This window comes from Pipistrellus kuhlii, unplaced genomic scaffold (assembly GCF_014108245.1).
Source record: "Pipistrellus kuhlii isolate mPipKuh1 unplaced genomic scaffold, mPipKuh1.p scaffold_m20_p_1, whole genome shotgun sequence".
In the NCBI taxonomy this organism is placed as follows: domain Eukaryota; kingdom Metazoa; phylum Chordata; class Mammalia; order Chiroptera; family Vespertilionidae; genus Pipistrellus; species Pipistrellus kuhlii.
Window position 1 is genome coordinate 97,692,674 of NW_023425404.1, and position 26,311 is coordinate 97,718,984.

At 37.6% G+C, this 26,311-nt stretch overlaps 1 protein-coding gene across 1 annotated transcript in view; it reads left to right on the forward strand.

The window, feature by feature from the left end:
* The window catches only part of MDGA2 (MAM domain containing glycosylphosphatidylinositol anchor 2), an 865,861-nt gene that overhangs the window by 785,254 nt on the left and 54,296 nt on the right, over positions 1-26,311 (forward strand). Inside the window, exons 11-12 of the mRNA XM_036457944.2 lie at positions 14,896-15,073; positions 20,610-20,630. Of these exons, the coding sequence (XP_036313837.1) occupies positions 14,896-15,073; positions 20,610-20,630 (199 nt within the window). The remainder of the gene's footprint in view (positions 1-14,895; positions 15,074-20,609; positions 20,631-26,311) is intronic.

The following is a 26,311-nucleotide window of genomic DNA, read 5'->3' on the forward strand; positions in this document are numbered from 1 at the left end:
TGAGTTAAGTTTCCTTCTTTATTGCACCCCAAGATGGGGATTACTGTTTGGCCTTCAATTGGCACCAAAGATCATTGGTTGACAACTACATTTTTCAATATTCTCATGTAATTCTTCAAATATATTTTAAATAGTCAACTTGGGACTATAAATGAAGTCACATTAAAAAACAAACAAACAACAACAACAACAAAAAACAACTATGTACTAAACAGATAAAATTAGGTATAATGCTGGTTTTTGTTTTTAACCTATTCCTTTAATGTTTAGCCATCGCATATGCATTAAACTTTTTCAGAGTGTCAAAGGAGCTCCTCTTATACAAAGTTCTCTTCTAATATTTGTCTTAATTTTTCTGAAACTACCTTTGTTGTTGTTGTTAACCCTCACCCAAGGATTCTTAGAGAGAGTGAAAGGGAGGGAGGAGGAGAGATACAAAGAGAGAGATACAGACAGACTTCAGTGTAAGAAGGACACATCTATTGGTTGCCTCCCACATGCTCCCGATTGGCGCGTGGGATCAAATCCGCAACACAGGTACTTTCCCTTGATAAGGAATAGAACCGTGACCCTTCAGTATGCAGACAGGTACTCTAAACTCTGAGGGATACTGGCTGAGGTTGGAACTACCTTTTTAACTTAAAATTATAGTACCTTAATATATTTAGACAGTTTCAGCCTCCATTTTTCTTCTTCTATTTTTTCCATTTCTATAATCAGCAAACAAGTGTTACACCCAAACTTTGTGATCCCCAAGGACCATCAGGGAGCCAAGTCCGATGCAATAAACAAAGGAGCCTTTTCCATGCTAGCATGGGCTGTCCCACTCATGCCGGCAGCATGGCGGAAGAGAGTGCAAATTTCGCCCAGTCCAGGGGTTTTACTCCAGTCGGTGGTGATGTCACTGCCTCGGCTAACCCTGATTGGTTGGGTGAGGGCTAGGGTTCAGTCACAGAATGGAGTATAACTCCGCCCTGCCCCACAGTGGAGTCAGGAGTCTGTCCTCGCCCCGCCCTGCCCTCTCATTCCCCCCTTGTCTAATGTGCCTGAGTCAAATCATTGACTCAGCCTACTTCCTTTCAGCATAAACAACAAATACAGTTACCAAGATCCTTAGTACCACAGTTCCCATCAATATTGTCCTCACTGAAGTCCAGTTCCCCTCCTGCAGGCATCAGTTCTCCTCCTGGCCTGTGTGGAGCCCAGGCTGGGGATCTCACAGGTGAGGCTGCTAGTTGCCAGAATCCAGGCCATGCAGGAGTTGGGAGTCATGTAATCAGGTCTGAGTGCCATCTACTTCAACAACAGTGGGCATGCTCAGGATAACAGTGCAGCATCCCTTTGAGTCCTTGGGCAGTGAATTTCTTTACCCAAATTGAGTTCCTGGGCTACTGGGTCTGCGGTGGGCACTGGCAGTGAATCTGGAACAAGCAAACTGCAGAGCCTGTAAAGACTTGAGAAAGGGAATGGTTACCATACATGATCCACCCCCCCTCCCAAAAAAGAGGGAAACTTGTTTCAGTAAGGGGTACACCTGGCCTTTAAGAGGGCGAAGGACAGGGGTTGGTCCAATTTTCAAGGATTCTAGGACACATTTAGTTAAACCTTTTTTCCAGAGTCTCATTTTTGCCTGTCCTAAGGCTAGAGCCATACTTTGAGATACCTTGGCTACAAAGGTGGGGCTTTTATCTGATGCTGGCAGCCCAAATCTAGGTATAATCTCCTGGAGTAATCTCCTGACCACTATAGAGGTAGTTTCCATTCTAGTGGGGTATACTTCAACCTAATCTGAAGTATCTACAAAAATTAGACCTTAATGCTGGTGGTTTAATCTCTGAAATCCACCTACCAATGCTCTCCTGGGGAAGTTCCCTGGAACCCAAATTCCCAGGGGGACCTCCTTACCTTTCTTAGCATTTACCTGTGCACAGACAGTACTTCTAGCAACTCTGCCTCACAGAAGTTCAGAAGTCTTGGTGACATTTAAGTGGGTAATCTGGTGTCGCTGGGCAACTCTGACCTAGAGCCTCTGGGACCAACAGTCTTGTCATCTGAGGGTACACCAATTATCTGGTCCTTCAGTGGCTTGCTTCTGTTCAGCCGATTCCTTCTGGCTGCAGTTGGTAACCCTCTTTTCTCTGTGGATGGCACAGTGTCTACATCAAAGGGCCTGGATTAAGCCCAAAAGTTCTGGAATTGTGCCCAAATGGTGTGGTCCAGGGTGACAACCACTACCCCTGCATATCAGGTCCCATCCTGAACATAACTGCTCCCATCCGTGAACAGTACCTTGTTGTCTATTACTTCTGTGCAGTCATGAATGGGTTCCTCCATCATCATGTGGAAGCAGGCTGGCTGGGTTCATGGTCACAGTCTTATGAAACCAGACACAGGGCTGGTCCAGGAGAAAAGCCTGGCCCATCCAGGTTAGTTCCTGGCCGGGAGTCTGCTTATCTGCCTCCTTCACCAGCAATGCTGTGGCTGCCACTGCCTGGAAGCACGCTGGCCACCCTGCTGCCACAGGGTCCAGTCTCTTAGATAGGCAACAGGTCTCTTCCAGGGACCTAGAGTCTGAGTGAGAACCCCTTTGGCAATGTCTCTTACCTCACTCACGTAGAGGTGGAAAGGCTTCGCGAAGTCTGGCGAGGCTAGGGCAGCTGCTGAGACGAGAGCCTTCTTTAGCTCCTCAAAGGCCTATTGTCCCACTTTGGACCAGTTCAACAACTGCATTCCCCCAGTACATGCTCCTTCCGAGGACCACAGTCCTTCTTGATGTCCAAGGAAAACAGGCTGTTTGTCCGGTGGCTTCCTGGGCTGATGTACGGGTCCTATCGGCTCTCTCAAGACTAAATAGGCTGCCCCAATGCTCATTAGGAAACTAACAGGCTTGCCTCTCCTAGATAACCTGTCAGGACATTCTCTTTATAACTTTTATAAAAATCTTATCTTCCAAAAATACATAACCATGCCTCAAATTTTAAAGAAAAGGCAAAGGAGGAGGGAGCAGGTCCAGTACACTGTTCCCAGGCCTCCAGCAGCTTGAAATTTAAAATGCCACATTTTTCCTACAGATACAGATTTATCTGCATTTCTAAGCCCCCTCTACTCCCCCCCACCCCAGAACATCCATGAAAATTGTCCAAGCAGTCTCTGGGGGTTAAATCATACAAATAATTGTTTTCACATTTTTTTAACATAATTCTAAATAAATTGTAAACCTTTGTGATGAAGTCTACTTAAATCTATAAAGTAGACACGCATGACTGAAACCAAATATGATTCCCAAAGTTTAAACAACCGAATGTACAAAATACAAGATGCAGGTACAAGCCCAAATTCAAGCTTACAATGTGATTACAAATGATAACAACAATGGCATATGAGAAAAGAAAAACAAAACAAATTAATATGGCTATCACTTTTTCTACATTAAGAGAAAAATATATGACTTGGCCTACTTCTTCACAAGAGGCACACTATAAATTCGCAACAAATTTACTTAGGTCTGTATGAAACAACCTGGATAGGGCTCAAGCATCATATGGATTCTTCATCTGACAAATGAGAATAAATCAATCCTTGAAATCTTTGATCATTACTGATTATTCTTAACACATGTAGTACAGTTTAGCCTGCCATATTCTAGGCATTTAGTTACTGCAATTAACACTTCCTAATTCAATTTATACTTTGAACTTTTAGAGCTGGCAAGTCAAATATAAACAAAGCACTGAATAATCTCTTTGTAGGAGAGCAAATAGTCTTGCCCTCTCCGCGCCCCCCCCCCCCCTAAATTTCTCCACACCAGAGGCAATTTACTAAGATTTAAGACAATGTCAGAAAAAATAATGAATTTTGTTCATAGGTCAATCACAATTCATACTTAAGTAGTTATATGACTCTGCTTAGCTGATACCAATGACAAAGACTAATCATTGTAAGCAAGGCCATCTGGGCAGCTTCACCAGGAATCACCTGCCACTCCCTGCAGATCACTGGAGTAGCATTCAAATGCAAATGAACACATTTTTTAGCTGAAGACTCCCGTCCATTCCTGGCCATTCACATATACTTGTTACCATTACCATCTAGTTTCCGCCTCATGGTGGGGAATTTCAAAAGCTGCTTACAATGACTTGGGAAACCAGTTTTAATTTATCTCCCAGTTAATCTCCACCATTTTAAAAACTCATTCTGTCACAGAAAAGTTTTAAGCACAGCCCAAAACTATGTGCACTCGTTTTGAACTGGCCTTTTCCCTTTACACTAGCACAGAAATTTGCCCTTGAGGCCTATGCCGCCATGCCGGCCTAGGCCCCCCCTCGAGTGAGGCTGCTTCAGCCGCCGCCCCAGCCACACTGCTCAGGCGGCCCCCGGGGAGGAAGCACAGGTTGCCCCAGCGGCTTCCCGGCTCCGCCTCCCCTTCCCCAGGCAGCCAGGAAATTAACCCAGGTGCCTGCTCCCCGAGCGAGGCCACCACTGCCCAGCCGCGCTCCAACGCGCAGACTGAGCCCCGTGGGAGCCCCACCTCCAGCCCAATGCCGCCAGGGCCCCACACCACCACGCCGGCCACACTTCACCGGCTCCATCCTGGGGTGCCATGTCGCCAGCCAATACCAAACTCATACCTGGGAAAGGCTCACTTTCTGCAGGTGAGGCAACGGCGCACGCCGCTCACCTCATCCTGGCAGAGGCTACCATCCCTCTCCCTACATGAGGGTCTCTCTAGGGCCCTCCCGGGAGGTCAGAACGTCTTCTGACCTCCTGCCCGTGGTCTTATGGCACGTCTGCCAGACGTATTCGGGCACCAATTCCACGAGGGGTTTTACGTCCCTCCAGAGCGCTCACACAAGGACACAGACAACACATTCCTACCACGGCCAGTCAGGCTCTCCGGATTGGGGTCTCTCATGGACCTGGCTGGGGATCCCAAACGAATGCCCCATATGTTACGCCCAGACTTCGTGATCCCCAAAGGACCACCAGGGAGCCGAGTCCGATGCAATAAACAAAAGAGCCTTTTCCATGCTAGCATGGGCTCTGTCCCACTCACGCCGGCAGCATGGCGGAAGAGAGTGCGAATTTCGCCCAGTCCAGGGGTTTTACTCCGGTCGGTGGTGATGTCAGTGCCTCAGCTAACCCCGATTGGTTGGGTGAGGGCTGGGGTTCAGTCACAGAATGGATAACTCCGCCCTGCCCGACAGTGGAGTCAGGAGCCCATCCTCGCCCCACCCTGCCCTCTCACAAGAATATTTCATTTGGTTATGATTCAAAACTTTGTTCTATGTGCCTGTTAAGTTCTCATTTTTAAAAATCATTTTTGAAATATAGTTGCAAGGTGTTTCATTTTTTACACCAATGATGTTTACCAGAATCTCCACCTGAATATGGAGTTCACAGCCCTCTAGACTGAGGGCTGCTCATTAAGGTAGACAAGGAAAGAAAACTTCCAAAATGTGTGGGGGGAAAAACTGAGAAAACTAAGGAAGCTGTGCTGTCTTGCTATCTTCACCTGAGGACTATTTTGTTTTGTTTTGTAATCAGGTAACTATCTGTTTTTTTAATAAATATAAACTAGAAAAACTATGGGGAATAACATTCAAAGCATTCAAAGCTAAATGCAGACTACTACTGTACTATATAAATTAAAAACTTTATAAAGAGCAGTTGGGAATTTGAAATATGCATTTCTAACATTTTTTTTCTAATTCTATTTTAACAACTGCTCTATCATTACTTAAATTATAGTAGAAGAGGCCAAGGTTCATGGTCAAAGAATGTGAAGACACACAAACACACACTAGCACAAAACTAAAAGCACAGCAAGTGAACTTTGAAACAATTTTATAATATCTAAGCCAAAACAGTAGCCTTGGGAGCCTAGGGTTTAAATCAAATGGGAGTTTGTGGAATTAGGAGTGGGCAGGAGGCTGTTGAGAAAGAACAAATATTGAATTATTGAATTAAAAAAGTCTTTATGTCAGGAATAAAATCACCAGGAGAAGTTGTAATGCAAATGCACAGAATCATGAGGCAGGGGGAGTATTTTTGTAAAAGTGAGGGGAAAGTAATAGAACAAGCCCTAGAAGTTCCCTGAGAAAGGTACCTCGACCCACTGGAGTAAGAAGAGTGTGGGCTCACTTCCCAATGCAGCTCAGGAAGATGCACAGCTTTCCCAGAAGCTCGGTGCTGCCTGGGGAGCCCTTGACTAGCAAAGTAGCACGACTGAGGCTGATTTTCAGACCTGGAACCCGCTGGTCTCTTACTTCTCTGTGATGCAGGGGAAGCAGTCAGGATTCACTCCTCTCTAAATGGACTTCCTCTACCCCTGCCCCAGGTTAAGTACTTCCCCAGGCAGCACCGAATGCTTGAAGTGATTGAGTTTAAGCCCAAGTTCATCAGCGCACTGAGTTTAACTTGAATTGGCAAGAAATAGTTTTCCATCATCAGAAATGAGATAAATCAAATTCAGTTTCAGAAAAAGAAAGAATATTCTATTTTTAGGAGATGCAAATAGTGATTATGAAATTCACACTTTTTCTAATTGCTACTTAATATAGCTAACACTCCTCAACTTCATGCTGTAATATTATTCTGAGCCTCACCTCTGAAATCAGAGTTTTCAGACATCATGTATATTTCAAGCTATTTAAGTCAATGTTTGGAAAAGTTATGGTTTATTCCTTTTCCACTATTGGAAATAGTATTTAAATAGTTTCTTCTTCAAGATGAAAAAAGAGCTCATTTTGCTTTTGTCAGTACTTTATAACCCCAACTATTACCTCAGAACCCTATTAGGGAGCATTTAGTATTATGTTTATGGATGTATAAAATTAAAATATACATAAATACATATGTTCAATAATGAGGAAATATTTTCAAGTCAAATGATGTTAGTGACACTGTGGCTGTTACTAAATTTTACAAAATAAAATTACAACAAAATAGCAAGTCATTTGTACTGAAAGATAGAACTGCTAGAATTCCTCAATCCCAGTACACTTTTTAATATTCCATATTTAGAATCCATTATTGCCGGGGTCTTTCTCAGCATCTATAAGGGTTCAGGAATCTGAAAGGGGTCTGTGCATAAATGAATAAAGAGGCTAGAGAAGAAATATGAATAAGAAAGGCATTTTGGAGGGCCAAACAGAAACTTAATTCTAGTGATTAAGTTCTCCCAATCTTTGAATCTTCCCACACAGGGCTTTTTATTCACACATCTTGCCCTATGGCAAAGCAGCTTTACATACCAAAGGTAAAATTTGGTAAACAATAAAGTTTATCAGGTTTGAGGAACTGCCTCCAGCAGCAAGCAAGGATATATGCAGATTTTCAGCCCTGCTGAAGCTGTCCATCAGCCCTCTGATGAACTTCTCACATTTATTATGCTAACTACTAGAATTTGCTTCCAGCACATTATATGTTAGTAATTCAAATGAACTGGCCAGCATTTAGGCAATAGAGTAAGTTATTTAACAGATACATATTATTGTCTCTGTATATATAAATTTGCTCTATATAGACATCTGTCAATCTAACTATCACAGTTGCATTATTTGCATTACTTAAATTCTGATTTAAACATAGATCCCTACATGCTTTCTACAGACCTTAATATTACATTATGATTACACTGAGAGATAAAATATATTTTGTAATTTACAATGGCCTATCATGCTTGTGAAAATGCAAATGCAATGAAAAACAGATGTCGCCCACATACCTCAGGAAATAGCACAACATTTTTAATGTTAGGAGATATTGATATAATCTGCTGAAGGATCAGTCATAAATCAATCTGTCAAAAGCTTCAAGGTAATTTTCAAGAAAAGCTATTTAGCTTTACCTTAGATATCCTATCTAATAAAAGAGTAGTATGCAAATTAACCATCACTCCACTATACCCACAAACCACGCCTACTAGCCACACCCACTAGCCATGCCCACAAGCCAATCAGAAGCAAATATGCAAATAAAAACTGGCCACACAGAGCAGGAGGGAGGCTTGGTTTCCCCACCAATGGAGGAAACCAAGCTTTCCACCTGCCCTTGACAGGCTAGGCCTCCACTCAAGGCTACAAAGTTTCAATGATAGAAGATACATAAAAACAAACAGAAATGGCTGCATCAATGGAGCTGGAAAGAGCAGGAGGTTGGGTTGCCCCCAGCGATGGAGGAAGCCAAGCTTTCCACACACCCTGGCCAGCCCAGGCCTCTGCCTACGGCTACAAAGTTTTAATTATAGAAGATACATAATTCCCAACAAAAATGGCTGCCACCACAGAGCAAGCAGAAGGCGTGGCTCCACTCCAGGCTACTAAGTTTCAGTTGTAGAAGATAAATAAACCTCAAATACCAGGGCAGGGGGCATGGCTGGCCTGCAAATCACCACAGGCCCCTCACCCAGGCCACCTCACACCCTGAGGGAACCCCCACCCAGATCCAGGACACTCTTCAGGGCAAACCAGCTGGCACCCACCCATGCACCAGGCCTCTATTCTATCAAATAAAAGAGTAATATGCAGATTGGCCATCACTCCTACACACAAGATGGCTACCCCCATGTGGACACAAGATGGCCACCACAGATGGCTATCAGGGGAAGGCAGTTGGAGGGGAGCAGGCCTGCAGGGGGAGGGCAGTTAGGGGCAAACAGGCTGGAAGGGTAATGGTTAGATATCAATCAGGCTGTCAGGGGAGTGTTAGGGGTGATCAGGCTGGCAGGCAGAAGCAGTTAGGGGCAATGAGGAAGGAAGGCAGGCGAGCAGTTGGGAGCCAGCAGTCCTGGATTGTGAGAGGGGATGTCTAACTGTCTGTTTAGGCCTGATCCCTCAAGGGGTCCCAGATTGGAGAGGGTGCAGGTGGGGCTGAGGGACACCCCCCCTCCCCCATGCACGAATTCCATGCACAGGACCTCTACTAAATTAAAAGTCTCCAAAGAGGAATGGGAAACAAAAATATTAAATGTCTGTATATCTAAAAACTATGATGTCACTTCTAAAGACTTTATTATTGTTACGCCCAGACTTTGTGATCCCCAAAGACCACCAGGGAGCCAAGTCTGATGCAATAAACAAAAGAGCCTCTTCCATGCTAGCATGGGCTCTGTCCCACTCACGCCGGCAGCATGGTGGAAGAGAGAGTGAATTTCGCCAAGCCCTGGGGTTTTACTCCGGTGGTGATGTCACTGCTTTGGCTGACCCTGATTGGGCTAGGGTCCAGTTAATGGAGGATAACTGCCCTGCCCCACAGTGGAGTCAGGAGTTTATCCTCGCCCCGACTGCCCTCTCAACTATATCATAAGCAAAGTATTAAAAAAAAAAATATTTCCAGATGTTGAAAAATTGACTCTAATTCAGAAAAATGTATACTGAATGTGAAGTAAATGAGACTCAAATTTGTAGCAATATCAGAAGAAAGGGTATGTAATTAAATGGTAAGTGCATGCTCTTGCTAGTTAGTGGAAAATAGAAATGTGCTACATTTAATGTCATGTTATTTATTATCTCTTTATCCCCTAATGTGTTATTAAAATAACAGTGTATCTTAAAACACATATTACTTTTATCTGAGGTTATAAGGCAATTACATTCTAACCCATTAAAATGTTATCTTAGCTAGTTTTTACTCTAGGATAATCGTAACAGTATATATTAGGTCATGTATTACCTGGTAAGCACAGGTGGAAGTTTCCTCTGAGCAAATCAATATCTCTCTTACAGGGTCACTGCACACACAGCAAAGGGAGCACACATGTGTCTAAGTCTGCTATTCACTGGTGCACTTTCATCTCCTCCTTTAGGTTCTCACTTGCAGTTCTGAACTGAAAATGGTTTGAAACCCAGAAGGGAAGGAATAGATGGCTTTTTTTCCCCTTTCATGTTTTAGAATCTATCGCAGCCTTCTGCTTTCATGAGATAATATTGTTCCTTTTAAAATTAAAAAAAATTAAAATATGATTTGTGTTTCTGAAACCTTTGCAAGAATTGCCTTTTAAGTATTCTCAGTGGTAAAAACAGCCAACAGCAGCTTTCCATAAAAATGCCTCCTGGTAGTTTATTTTTAGATTTTGAAGTTACCCCCTAAATCATATGAAAGGAATATATCTCCTAGAAAAATAAAAAGTTAGTTGAAAATTTTAAAAAATATAAATGATAAAAAAAATGTTCAACACATTACTTTCAAATCAACATTCTAATGGGTCTGACTAGGACTGTCATTCCATTATGTTTTCAGCCCTATGTTCTTTGGGGGGTTAGCCATATTACCTTCAAACAGTGGACTAATATTTCATTTTTCTGTGTGCAAACATTGCATTCAGTTTTTTCATTTTTACATTTATACAGCTCACTGAGATATAATATGAAGTATTTAATTGCTCATTCCTCAACTGCTGAAGTATATACTTTCATTAGAGCTTTAAATTAAAGATGGAATGAAAGTTATTGTTTTTTTAATAGACATATAAAGGTACGCACTCCAAAGTTTGTAGTAAGTATAATGACATCAATGTGTCTGCCAACTAAAATTACTTCTGTAATGCATCTCCTTATACCCAAAGTCTCTCCTTGGGATGGACTGCACGTATTCAGAAAAGCACACCTTGATTAAACCTGTGTGCCTGTAGGTAATATAAAAAGTCAAATTATTCTGTATATGTTTTTTATCTAACTTTTGAAATAACAGTATTTTGCCTTTATTTTATGCATATAATTTGAAAAGCTAAACACAGTGAATTTGTCATTTACATTATGTTATTTTGTAGAATATGTAGCCCCCAAAATATAGAAACTCTGTAGTATCCAGCATCAGCTATGCATGAGTCAAGTACTCTCTTGTGCAACTAGGTTGTATGTCCATTTTATCAGTATTTAAATTCAGTGATTGGATGCAGTCACTACTAACTGAGTTGGATTTCATGCTGCATTCCTCGGGGGCCAGTTAAATATACACTATCCTGGAATTTAATCTCATCACAACTTTGCCACATTAATGAACAGACACTGTAGGTATAAACATTAATAAGAAATTCTTTCTGCCTTGTAATCTATATGCATAAAATACTATACCAGTATTATAACTAAATTGACTCTGGTAAAAAAATAAATAAGGAGAGATAAGTTTTAAGGAAGCGAGGAGAAAATGATGCCAGAAAGAGTAATTTTGGTTGTAAACAAATTTTTCAGATGCTATTCCCGATCTATACAGCATTAGGAGACTCACATTAACCTCCCTCTGCTACAGTTTTCTCATTTATAAAATAGGGCTAGTGTTAGTTTCTACCTGCTAGGAGTCATGGTAAATTATATGTAATAATAAGTGTAATACAGTTAATATAGTGCTGGCACATAGAGAGGACTTATCTATAGATTGGGATTTTCTTGTTTTTAACTATCTGACCTGAATATAAAAGTGAAGAAGTAATCAATGTTGATGCATTAGAAGAAGCCGTTAGTATTAATGAGGTGGTGTAGTAAGACTGAACTTTACCTCATCAAATGTAGCCCTGGATCATCAGCATCCAATAGTCTTATAAAGAAGAAGATCATTTTTTAAATTATATTTTTAAACAAATTGAAAAATTATATTTCTAGACCTCTTTGAAGCAGAAATGCTGGTGTTTAAGCATTGGTGTTAGAATTTGCCTTGTGACTCTCATGAATGACTAAATATCAGAACACTAATACAGAGTACCTAAAATATCACATAAAATTTTAAATTCCATCCATATTTCAAACTCAGGAGAAGGAAAAGCACCTCTGGGAGAGAACGAGGTGCAGCCACAGATGGAAATGTAGGAAGTAATGCAAGAGAGCACTGTTTAGAATTCAGGGTAGACAGAGTTTAAAAAAATCCACTATTGCCTATCTCATATTCTACAATTTTCTGAAAAATAAAGAGAAGCATTGCAGGCATTATGATTGATCAGTCACTGTTTGCACTCTCCCTGCGCCCCAACACCAGATAGAGTTAAGTCCTCTCTTTACCCCTCACAATTCTATTTTCTCCTCCTGATGCTCTCTTAACCCATGTGACCAGTATCTTATACTTAGCATTTACTATTTTCTGTATTTCTTTATACATTCATACACACACTCATATATATAATACATTCATATATTCCTTTTCAAAATGAATGCTTTAAACTTAAATTTAATAGTATTCCTGCTTTAAAATTAAGTTTCTATTACTTTTGTAAAATGTATTCATGATGATGTGTGTATCTTGGGTTCACTTTTAATTCTTCATTCTGTGTTACATTTTATGAAGAGTAAATAACCTAATTATTCTACCTCTTATTGATATTTAGATTGCTTTATGTTTTCTATGCCATGACTATTCCTGTCTCCTTGTGTACAAAGTTTATCTGTTCTTATTATAATATTGTTTTATTGCCAAATTGCTCTCCATATCTATACCACTCTGCATATTCATCAAGACTGTATTTTTAGACGACAATTTTCTGTGGATCTCTTGATTTTTTTTATTTTTTATTTTTTTGCATATCATGTGCAGAGACACTGTCTTTTTTATCCCAACCTCTCTTTTCAAGTTCTTTTGCATAGCAAACATTTGCATAGTGTCTCCCTCTGGAACATAAGGAAGGTCTGTTTAATATCTGGTGTAATAAACATAATGTCTCCGTTTTAGATAATGCAGGAGCAGGTTTGGTTACTATCAATTACAAAATACTAAGCTTTGGTAAGCTCAGGGTTTCTCAAATGTGATACAAACCAAGTCACATGTAAAATCACCTGGGCGCTCGGGCATCACCCTGTGGGACTTGGGAGACAAGGGGAGCCAATGCTACTGTGAAGCTTAGCTATCAGTTTATGCTGACACTATAGACATCAGATGTACAAAAATCAGATACATATTATAACGCAACTATACCTATAATAGCTACATTTAAAAAAACTGAAAATGTATACAAAGAACAGAAATTTATAAAAGTGGCACAACAAAGATTTTTAGACTTACATTTTTAGAGTAGTTTTAGGTTCATAACAATTATTGAGCAGAATGTACAATGATTCCCTATATACTCCCTATTCCAAAGCATGCATAGTCTTCCCTAATATCAGCTTCCTCTACTAGAGTGGTATATTTGTTATAATTGATGAACCTTCGTTGACCCATCATTATCTGCCAAAGTCCATAGTTTACATTAAGATTCACTCTTGGTGTTTTATATTCTATAGGCTTGGGAAATTTATAATTACATGTATCCCCCACTATATCATCATGCAGAGTAATTTTATTGTACAAAAAATCTTCTGTGCTCATCTTGTTCACCCTTCCCTCTCCCCTAACCCCTGGGAAGCACAGTCTCCATATTAGTGCCTTTTCCAGAATGTCATATAGTTGGAATCATAGAGTAGGCTTCTCAGATTGGTTTATTTTACTTAATATGCATTTACATTTCCTCCATGTCTTTTCATAGCTTAACAGCTCATTTCATAATAGATCTAAATAATATCCCACTGTTTAGTTGTAGCACTATTTATATTTGCACTTACTTGCTAAAGGACATCTTGATTGCTTCAAAGTTTTGGCAATTATAAATAAAGCTGCTATAAATGTCCAAGTGCATATTTCACCTCCTTTGGGGAAATACTAAGGAACACAGATGCTGGGTCATATGAAAAAAGCATATTTAGTTTTGTAAAAAAACAAAATAAAAAAAATCTCCCAAACTATCCTCTAAAGTGGCTGTACTGTTTGACATTCCAACCAGCAGTAAATAAGAGTTCCTAGTTGTCTGCATACTTGCCAGCATTTGGTGTTGTAAGTATTCTGGATATTGAATCTTTTAATAGGTGTGTAGTGGTAATTCAATTTTGTTTAATTTGCACTTCTCTTATGATATATCATAGGAAGCATCTTTTTTTATTAAAATCTGTGGCCCATTCTTTAAATGTGTTTTAAAAAAAAAATATATATTTTATTGAATTTTTACAGCGAGAAAGAGAGAGGGATAGAGAGCTAGAAAAATCGATGAGAGAGAAACAAAGACCAGCTGCCTCTTGCATACCTCCTGTTGGGGATGTGTCTGCAACCAATGTACATGCCCTTGACTGGAATTGAACCTGGGACCTTTCAGTCTGCAGGCTGACGCTCTATCCACTGAGCCAAACTGGTTTTGTTTTCTTATTGTTGAATTTTAAGAGTTCTCCATATATATTTTTTATAACAGTTCTTTTTAAAAAAAAATATATTTTATTGATATTTCTCAGAGAGGAGGAAGGGAGAGAGATAGAGAGCTAGAAACGTCAATGAGAGAGAAACATCCACCAGCTGCCTCTTGCACACCCCCTACTGGGGATGTGCCCGCAGCCAATGTACATGCCCTTGACCGGAATCAAACCTGGGACCTTTCAGTCCACAGACCGACACTCTACCACTGAGCCAAACCGGCTTCGGCTTATAACAGTTCTTTATCAGATTATCTTTTGCAAATATTTTCTCCCAACTTATGGCTTGTATTTTATTCTTGTGATATTGTCTTTGGTAGATGAGAAACTTTTAATCCCTTTCATTGTCTATGCCAAAGACCAGTTGACTATAAATATGTTAAGTAATAAGTAAAATTATATATCTCCAACTTTCCAAATGAGACCTCAATAGACTTTTGTTTCATATCTCTCTGACACTTAAATTAGATGACTTTAAATCTGTTTATATGCCAGGTTATTCTGTGATAATTTGGTGATTATCTACAAATGTCTGCAAAATTTGATGCTTATTATAGTACTTCAACTTTAATAAATAACATTAGTACTTTCTTATTTAATAAAATTTCTGAATGCCTACCTCTATTTGGTTACAACACAATTAAGTACCTCTGAAGGAAATACTGGGAATATTATTGCATAATTATTTTGATTTCAGGCTGGACAACAGCGTTGGTGGGAACAAGAGATTAAAATAAATGGAAATATTCAAAAGGGAGAATTAATTACATATAATTTGACTGAGCTAATTAAACCAGAGGCTTATGAAGTCCGACTAACACCTCTCACCAAATTTGGCGAAGGAGATTCAACAATTCGTGTCATCAAGTACAGTGGTAAGAAACCTTTTATTTAAAAGTATTTATTTTTATATTAATCTATCTGTAATATGTAGCTTGCAACTATCTACCAAATTTAGGTACAAACTAAAATTATATTCATTTACTGGATCATCAGCTAAGTGACCAAAAAATGTCCATACTATTTAATCATAGGTGGTAATATTTGATTATAAATGTAGAGATATAGAATAATGTTTTAGTTAACATTCAATCTACTCAATGATGTCAGCAATGTTCCTTTTTTCTACCCCATAGTTATGATGCAATATTTCTGCATTTTAGTTTTTTCAAGTTCTTGATGGCTTAAAAATTTATATCACTAAAAGGTAAGCAAAAGTGATCAAAAAGCGTTTAAAAAAATTAATGGACTTTATTTTTTATTTTTTTTTAGATTAACTTTAAGGTTACATAAAATGGAAACAGAAGTATAGACAGCTCTTATATATGCCCTCTCCTCCAACACAGTTTTCCCAATTATTAACATCTAACATTAAGTGAACAATTGTTAGAGTTGGCTAACTGATATTGACATTTTATTATTAGAGTAAATAGTTTACATTAGGATTTATGATTTGTGTTTACAGTTCTATAGATTTTGAGAAATGTGTGATGTTATTTATCTGCCATTACAAAACCACACAGATAGTTTCACTCCCCTAAAAAGTCACTCTGCTCCATCTATTTGCCCCTCCCTTCATCTTCCAACCCTCAGAACCATTGATCTCATTCTTTTTTATTTACAATTTTTCTTTTTCCAAAATTTTGGAATCATACAGCATGCAGCTTTTTCAAACTGGCTTATTTCACTGAGCAATACACATTTAAGTTTTTCCATGTTGTTTGTGGCTTGATAATTATTTTATTTTCTTGTAGAATAATGTCCCATGTGCAGAGTTATTATTGTTTATCCATTCACCTATTGTTGAAGAGCATTTTAGTAGACTCTTTGGGTCATTATTTTCTTTATATTGCTAATCTTAAAAATATCTAAATGTTTATGAGTTTGTATCAAACAATGTATCTTTACAAACTACATGCATTTTATATTTCTTCACTATTTACATGTCCTACTTGAGAAAAAAATTAAAACTAGTATAAAACTGTAAAATAATTGATCAAAAACTTTATCTAAAAAGTATAAACAATAGCAATGGTTAGCTCCAGAACTGTCAAAGAATGTTCAGGCTTGAATGAATCAGTGTCAATATATTTCATATTTATTTCATTAATCCAATTAAATATTATTCTTTGTTTGCCATCTAAGTTTGACTTAAAAAGATAATACAATGTATATTTTTGCAGTTGAAAGTCTCCACTCTTTTTTACATTAAGTATATTTCCCATGTAAGAAAGAGTGAATACTATCATAAGTAAAAAGTAAAGTGAAATTCATAATTCATTAAAACTTATTTTTCATATTAAACCACTCCCTTTCTTCACTCTTTTCTCATTAGTTAGAGTATATTGGGTTTGATGTTCAATTTTGATTAAAGATTAAGATATATAGAATGGGGGAAAAGTAGATTTACAGTAGCTTGTATGGAAAATAATACAATAATTAATACATAAGAATATAAGAATAAATTGTGTTTCACATACAATTGTAAACCTACTTTTGTGTTATCTTGTGTATGGTAGAGTGGAATATTAATTAAAAGCATTAGAATCACTGCATCTTTTTTAAATGTGTCCTTTGAAAATATATCTTTAATTTTAGTGATATTTATATAGTATACAGAATACAACTGATATTCTTTAATCACTACCATTATTTCATTGGACAGACAACTAGAAAGCATCCAAATATATTTTTCTAAAGTTTTAGTTTTATATGTTTTTAAACTATGAATTATTATCTCCTCTTGTCTTTTAGTTTTAATTAAATTTATTAGGGTGATATTGGTTAAGGAGATCATATAGGTTTTAAGTTTAATTTCAATGACACACGATCTTGTCTATTGCCTTGTGTGCTCACCACCCCAATGGGATGAGGAGTAGGAAAGGGAAAAGTTGCCAAGTATATGGTGACAGATGATTTGATTTGGGTGGTGGGTACATAATACAATAAATCTCCTCTTATCTAATGTTTATTTTCCTTACCATCAAGTTATAAAACTCTGGACTGTTTAATATGAAGGGGTATTAGAAACTATGCATTAACATTTATTTATTTAAAAGTTAAAGGCATCAGATTCAAAAAGTTTTTGTATCTTATAAATTTAAACAATTATGAAACTACTAGAGGCTTGGTGCATGAAAATTCATGCACTCAAGGGGTCCCTCAGCATGACCTGTGCCCTCTCACAGTCCAGGACCTCTTGGGATGTCCACCTGCTGGCTTAGGCCTGCTCCCCAGGGGATTGGGCCCAAGTTGCAGCTGACATCCCTCTGGCAGCCGGGAGCGGGCCTAAGCCGTTAGTCTAATATCCTTAGTGCTACTGCCTGCCGCTGTGCTGACAAGCCATTAGCTGCTTCTGACTTGACCCATGCTCCCCGTTTGGAAGTGCATTGACCACCAGAGGGCAGCTCCTGAATTGAGCGTCTGCCCTCTGGTGTTCAGTGCATGTCATAGCGACTAGTCATTCCCTGGTATTTCCACAATTAGTGTCAATTTGCATATTACCGTTTTATTATATAGGATAAACTCAACAGAACTAGGGCTCATCACTCAATGACAGAGTATCCATACTTCTTTGCTAAGTTTAGAAATTATTGTGACCATCTTAAAGTGATATAGAAAAATATTCTTCCTGAATTCAGTGGGTCTTATTGAAAAACTAGAAGCCCAGTGCACAGATCACTGCACCTGTGAGGTTCCTAGTCCTGGTTTGCAGGGATCGGGCCAAAACCAGCTCTCTGACATCCCCACGGGGTCCTGGATTGCAATAGGGCATAGGCCAGGCCAGGTGCACTATTGGGGCCAGGGAGGGACTACAGGAAGGCTCCAGGGCATGTCTCGCCCCTCTTATCCAGTCCTGATCTTCCAGACCCCAGCAGCAAGCTAACCTATCGGTAAGAGCATCTGCCCTCTGATGATCAGTTCCCTTCATAACAAATGATAGAATGGCTGAATGAAAAATTGGACAGTTAGCGTATTAGGCTTTTATTATATAGGATATGAAGCAACAAACTAAAATAAAAAATCTGAAGTCCTGTTTGGTTCATTGGATAGGGCAACAGCCTACAGAATGAAGGGTTCAATTCCAGTAAAGGACATGTACCTTGATTACAGGCTCAGTCCCTGGACCCTGTCAGATGGTACAGGGAGGCAACCAATAGATGTGTCTCTCACATCAATGTTTCTCTGTGTGTCTCTCCCCCTCCCGTCCACTCTCTTTAACAATGAATGGAAAAATATCCTAGGGTGAGGATTAACAAAAATAAAATTAAAACTGGAAAATAAATATTATGCTTAGTTTTAATTTTCTTTAATTATCTTTACATTCTTAAGTATACCTATTAAAATTGTAAACATTTCATTAAAATTACTAATTGAATATAGGTTGGAATAAAATATGCTTTAACCGTATTCTTGTATTTATATGAAATTAGACATCAAATTCCATTGAAATAAGAAAATAAACTCATTTCATTACTTAGAATTTAGAATGGCAAATTTTCACAAGGGTAGTTGTGCTATTTTTAGCGAGTTTTGTGACTAAAAACATCAGATGAGAAGACAAAATTCAGCATGGTCACTCAGACAGAGAGAGCGGATTGTTGGTTTCCAGATGGAGGGGGGACGTTGAAGGACAGAGTGAAGGGATTAAGATGTAAAAATTGATAGTTACAAATTAGTCACAGGGATGTAAAGTTCAGCATAGAGAATACAGTCAATAATATTGCAATAACTATGTATGATGCCAGTTGGGTACTGGAAATATTGGGAAGAACACTTTTTAAAGTATATGATTGTGTAACCATTATGCTGTACACTGAAACTAATACAAAATAATATTGAAAGTAAACTGTAATTGAAAAATAAAAATTAAATAGTCAGTCTGGTCAGAGGTTACCTGTAGTTGTGAATTATTTCTTAGAATTAAATTATAATTCAGAGATGTTTATTCCTTTGAAAGATAGACAACACTATATCATTTTAATTACAAAATAATTTTTATTTTTACAAATTAACTTTAAAATAAAATACATTGATATTTTGCAAGAAAAACAATTATTTTTTTCCACCTCAATGAAATTATTAAATGTATAGTCCCTTCACCATGTTATTTATTTCATCATTTTAAATGGGGAATACAGAATAATAAAAGCAACTAAAGTAATTGGAATGGTCTGTCTTCTGAAAATGAACTCACTTTATTAAAATTGGTCTCAATGTACTAATGAACAATTACATATGAACATGTTCTGTGCATGTGTGTACATTTATTGAGTTTTATACTTCACTAGTAAAGTCCCAAGTTTAAGATAAGTGGTTAGTATCTAACACTAGGAATTAACAGTAGAGCACATAAACTTTTGCGGTTAGAATAGCTGCCCATTGTAATCTTGGGAGACTACAATAATGCTTTCCTTCATACAGAATGGAACTTTCTCTCCAAGTGATAAATGATTACTCAGTATATAGAGATAACATTTGTCTTTTAGATTAGATGTATTTTTGTTATTGTTTTAGTAAAGTGTGAAGTGTTTAATACTCTTCAACCAGAAAGCAATTGGTGCCTTGGGAGGTGTGGCTCAGTTGGTTGAATGCATCAAAAGATTGCTGGTTCAGTTACCTGTCAGGCATATACTCAGACTCTGGGCTTCATCCGTGAGGGTGTGCAGGAGGCAGTCAATTGATGTTTCTCTCTCCCTCTCCCTTTCTCTGTCTAAAAATAGCAATAAAAATACATACTTTTAAAAAAATCAATTGTTACTTTTTTGCAAACACAACCAGTCTTTTTAAGATAAATATTTCTTCTGGTGCACAAAAATGCAAATGTGTTGCTTAACATTTGAAAATTGTGTGTGTGTGAGAGAGAGAGCACCTGTGTATAAATGTAATGAAACAAAGCAGCACTGAAGTGGCAGTTTGTTTTAGGATGCTTACATAATGTGATATGAAGATTGCTTTACTTTCATATATACCATTTTATTTTCACCGGAAGTAAATAGCAGAAAAAACAAACAAACAAACAAAAAAACCTGAGGTGTACTCTCTGTTAATAATTGCTTTCATTATTAAAATATCTGGATTATATATTGTCCTACTGTCACCGTCAGTTTTGATTTCTACATTTTGCTTAGAACTGGTTAAGATATAAAAGTTGGCAACTCCACTCTTTGGAAGATGACAAATTCCACATGCTATTAAACATTGAGCTTTGAGTACTTTCAGGCTGTTATTGCTGTGCTCTATTCAATCCCCTTGGACAAAATGGATTGCAAATATAATTCTCCATGGTCACAGTGGGGAAGATCATTAAGCTTTGGTAAAGAACTATGAGACACTGATTAGACTTTATTGATAAAAGACATTCTAGCTATGCTAACATTATTTTTTGTTTTTGTTTTAATTTTCCTGTAGCTCCTGTTAATCCTCATTTAAGTAAGTATATTTTTACTTTAAAAATTACATTGTATTCTATACTTAAAAATAGAAAATTCATAAACATACAAATACTATTTAGCAACTATCCTTATTTGATTTAAAATAGGCTAAGAATCAGTAAAATGAGCATTAAATGTAAATTTTAAGTTCAAGGATATGGTTATAAAGACAGATTATTTAATATTAATATTGATTTTAATAATTTTTCTAAATATGGAGTCATTTACTTCAACTTCTTAATATTTGTTATTTGTGTAACTGTGGAATTAATTTTTTTTCTATTGTGGCATTACATATCATTTTAATTGCTATTATTTTTCTTTAATTTTCATTTTTTATTTTTACATTCCACTCATAAAGACTATTGTTACTTAGAAAATTGGTATTTGAATGATTTAAACAAGATTTTTCATGGAGCCCTGACTAATTGGCTCATTGGTTAGAACGTCATTTATACACTGAAACAGTGGGTTCAATTCCCAGTCAGAGCAGTTGCAGGTTTGATCCCCAGTCAGGGTGCTGACTGGTGGCAACTATTCAATGTTTCTCTCTCAAATCAATGTTTTTCTCTCTCAATCCCTCTCTCAAAAATCAATAAAAACATATCCCTTGGTGAGGATTGGGGGTAAAATCTAAAGATATTTAATAGATTACTACTCTATATCCCAATCTTATCTAAAAAAAAAGGTTATAAACTGGTCACCATTGTTTTAATAATATTTCACATTAAAATTAAGAATGATTTTGTGTGTTAGAATATATTGTTCTTGGCTAATAAAAGAATGAAGAGCTCCTTTGCATTCTTAATTCCATCCATACAAAATCCTCCATTTCCTATTCTCCATTTTCTCACTTTACTGTAGTTCCTTTTCTGCAATGGTCTTTCACTTCCTCTACTAGTATAATAAAGACAAAACTATGGAATATCTGTACTTGTTATGTTTTCTACTGAAGATCCTCTTTAACTCCATTTTTTCATATTCAAAGTTTAATATTAAATATTTTGTAGATTTCTATTGTTTACATATTTCTTTCCTGTTATAAAAATTTATTTAGTCATCAAAATGACCCCTTGAAGTGAGTACTATTATCAACACTTTGCTGTTCACTTTTATATATAGTTTAGTACAAATACATCTTGCTCCACTAAGTATTTCCTCTTTTTATTTCCCATCATAATTTATCTTCATTGTATGATAAGATAATCCTCCACTAAATTATAAAATATTTTAAAACTATATCTGTTTCTAATTTCTCCTGATATTTACCAGGTGTTCAAATGTTCATTGCATGACAGTTTCAGGATGAATTAATTGTTTAAATAAGAACCTCTCCAGTTTCTTCCCATGGTACTATTGCTAGTTAATTACTATATTGATTATAATTCCTTTCAAAGTAAGTTCGCTGGCTGCACACTAGGTAGAAATGTTTAAAAAGAGTTATCATGGGAATATTAAAACTAGATACAGGATAAATTTTACAACTATTTCAACTCAAGAAAAAAATGTTAAACATTGTCTATCTACTAAGCAATAGATATATGTAAATTACTAGCAGATGGAGTGTTTGCTCACAGATGATCTCAATCTATATATAATAATAAAAGCCTAAGTGACCATCACAACCGAACAGACTGTGTGGGGTGGCCAGGCCTGCGGGGGGCCAGTGAGGGGTGGCCAAACGACTGAGCTGCAGGCTGCATGGGCTGACCTGGCCCACATGGGGGGCAGTTGGGGATGACCAAGCTGGAAGGAGGGGGGTTGCATTGAGGGCTGACCAAACAACTGAGGAGCAGGCTGCATGGGGCAACCAGGCTGGCAGGGGGGGTTAGTGAGGGGCAACTCAACAACTGAGCAGCATGCTGCGTGGGGCAAACAGACTGACAGGGGCGTTAGTGAGGGGTGGCCAAACAACCGAATAGCAGGCTGTGTGGGGTAACCAAGCCCACTGTGGGTGGCAGTGAGGGATGACCAGGCTGACAGGGGCCAGTGAGGGGTGACTAGCCTGGTCAGCAGGGGGCAGTAAGAGGCAACCAGGCAGGTGGGTGGGGGAGTTAGGGGAACCAACACTGTAGGACATCTCCTGAGGGGCCCCAGATTGGAGAGGGTGCAGGCTGAGCTGAGGGGACCACCCCCATGCACGAATTTTGTACACCGAGCCTCTAGTACAATATAAGTATAACAAGGGGCCCAGTGCATGAAATCCCTGCATGGGGGAGGGGGTGGCGGTCCCTCAGGCCAGCCTGCACCCTCTCCAGTTGGAGACCCCTTGGGGATGTCCAATCTCTGGTTTAGTCCCAGCACCACAAAGTTTCATCATCCTTAAAATTTCCCTCTGCTCCTTTGTAGTTAAATCTCCATGCATCAAGTTCCTAGCAAGCTTGTTTTCTGTTACTATAAATTTACTCTAATATTTTGGTTAGTTACAATATATTTATTGTTTATCCTTCACATTTAATTAAAACATACCTTCTAGTAATTATATTGTTAATGAAGTTGTAGGGAAAATGAAAATTAAATAGTTCAGGAAAACATCTAAATGAGAAAAAATAAAGTTAAAAATATTAAGTACTTCTGTTTTGAATATGAGTTGTTTCTGAAAATGCAGAAAATGCTGCTAAATCTTATATGTTCTTAATAATTATTTTTAATGAATTCTTATCATATTATTTAACAATATTTTTTAAAAATTGATCATTGTCTTGATAATGAAATTTTAAAATATTTAGAATATTTGTTGGCTAAATTATAAATTACTAAAGGCCCAGTGCACGACATTCATGCAATAGGGGGCGGGTGTACCTCCTTTGGCAGTCATTAGTACTACTGCAGAGGCAAGAGAGGCTCCTGCCACCACTGCTGTGCTCATCAGCTGTGAGCCCGGCTTCTGGCTGAGTGGTGCTCCCCGTGTGGGAGAACACTGACCACCTGGGACATCTCCTGCACTGAGTGGCTGCCTCCTGGTGGTCAGTGTATATCATAGCGACCAGTGGTTCTGCCATTCGGTCCATTTGCATATTAGGGTTTTATTATTATGATAGTATGCCTGAAACATCTTCTTAATAGTAAAAATTAATTATATGACAATAATAAGTATTATGTTTAAATGATAATAAATATGATATGAGGATTTATATATTGGCAACAAATTATACTCATACTAAATGTTCTTTTGTATTTTATCAACTTACATAATAATTAAGTGAATTTATCCAAAATATCCATTCCCAAAATATATAATTTCATAACATTTGTCACAGTCTGATTCTTCATTAGACCTAAAAAAAAATAATTTGTCAAATTTAAATGATAAGGGCCTTCTATTTTTTGAATTTTTTTATTGAAAATGTTAACTGATAGGAAAGAGGGTTAATGGTGAAGAGAACCATGTTCTACGGGTTTTAATCCACACCAGCAGCTCTCCATTGACCTCCTCACACACTGCTCATTTTGTCAGAAAGGGACCTTCAGACCAGCCTGAACTTTAGCCTGTGGCTCGACGACTGGCAACCAGAAAATATATGAAATCAAAGTGAAATGAATTTTTGGGCCTCTCAAGTATGAAGTTGGAATTTTCTACTGTAAAGAAGTTTTTATTTTTTTGCAAAGTGTATTTGGTTTGATTTAGGTTCTGCATTCTGTAAAATTGTTGAAATTTAAAAATTTGAGGAAATTATCTTTTGAACATTTTTGTTGTACATTAGAGGTTATGAGTACTAGATGATATGTATTATATGAAATATATGTGCATATAAATATATATGCAATATAAAATGCATGTATAAATATATTCATACTAGGGGACCAATGCACAAAATCCATGCAGGGCCTGAGCCCCGCAGCACGGCAGCTCGCCTCAGCCCCAGCTTTGTCCGGAAGGCCATCTGGAAGGACATCTGGAAGCTCGTTTGGCTGTCCAGTCTAATTAGCATGTTACATTTTTATTATTGTAGATAGTATACTTGAAAATATGCCTATCTCGTGGAAAACCACTTAAAACTAAAAAGAATAGTTACTTTAATTACCTATAATATCAGTCCAAAGTTAGTGCTGATGAACAAATTTAATAAAATGGTATAATACAAAATCAACATTCAATAAACAGTAACTTTCTATACACTAACCATGAACTTTCTAAAAATGAAATTTAAAAAAATCCCATTAACAATAACAAAAAAAAGAATAAAATACTTAGTAATAAATTTAGCCAAAGAAATGAAAAAGTGTTGAAGGAAATAAAATAAAATAAAAACACAACCAAATGGAAAGACATCTGTGTTCGTGGAATGGAAGAATTAATATTGTTAAAATATTTATATTATACAAAATTATCTATAGATTCAATTCAATTCCTCTTAAAAAATCAATGGCATTCATTATAGAAATAGTGAAACAAACCCAAAATACATATGGAGCCACAAGAGATCCTAAATAATCAATGCAATTGTGAGCAACAAGAACAAAGTTGAAGGCATCACACATTCTGATTTTAATTATCCCTTTGAGTTATATATTACAAAGCCATAGTAATCAAAGGAGTATAGTACTAGCATAAAAATTGTATTTAGACCAATGGAAGAAAATAGAGACCTCAGAAATAAATCCATGAATTTATGGTCAACTGATTTTCTATTAGTTGCTAAGAACACACAATGGAGAAAGGATAGTCTCTTCAATTAACCATTGTGCACAGTTGGCAGCAATGTAACTTTAACAGCCATTAGAGAAAAAAGTATGGAGATGCCTCCAGATATTAAAAACAAAAACAAAAACACCCATGTGATCCAATAATCCCAATTCTTATTATAAATACAAAGGAAATGAAATCTCAGTCTTTAAGGGGCATCTGTTATTCCAATTTATTGCAGAAGTATTCAAAATAGCCAAGACATTAAATTGTTTAAATATCCATATAAAGATAAATGGATAAAGCAAATGCAGAATATGCATACAAGAGAACACTATTCAACTTAAAAAAAAATTCATTCTGTCATTTGAAACTACATGGATAAACCCGGCTCCTTATGCTAAGTGAAATACACCAGACAGAGAAGGACAAATACTGCAAGATATCACGTATATGTGGAGTCTAAAATATTCAAAATCAGATTCAGGGAGCAGAATGGCTGTTGCCAAGAAGAGGGAAGGGGAATAGGAAGATATTGGCCAAGGTTTACACTTTCAGTTATGTCTGGATTTAATGTACAGCGTGGTGACTATACTTAACAATACTGTATTGTATAATTGAAATTTGACAATAGGGAAGACCGTAAGCATTCTCACTAAAAAAGAAAAAGAAATTATGATAACTGCAATACTCTGATATGTGAAGTGATGAATATATTGTATTAATTCACTTAATTGTGGTAATCATCTCAAAATGTATATTCATATCCAAACATCAAGTTGTACACCTTAAATATATACACTTTCTATTTGTCAACTAGAGGCTCAGTGCACCAAGATTTGTGCACTCAAGGGGTTCCCTCAGACCAACCTGCAACTCTCACAATCCAGGACCCCTCAGGTAGGGTCCCTAGGCCTGGCCTGAGGTCAGGGCCTATCAGAGCTTTCCTTCCCAGGGCTGCAGGCAGCTGGCCCCACCCCCGCCACTGCCACTGCTTGCAATCTGTGCATGCTGCCCCTCCTCCCCTGCCACCGGTGGCCTCCCTCTGCAGG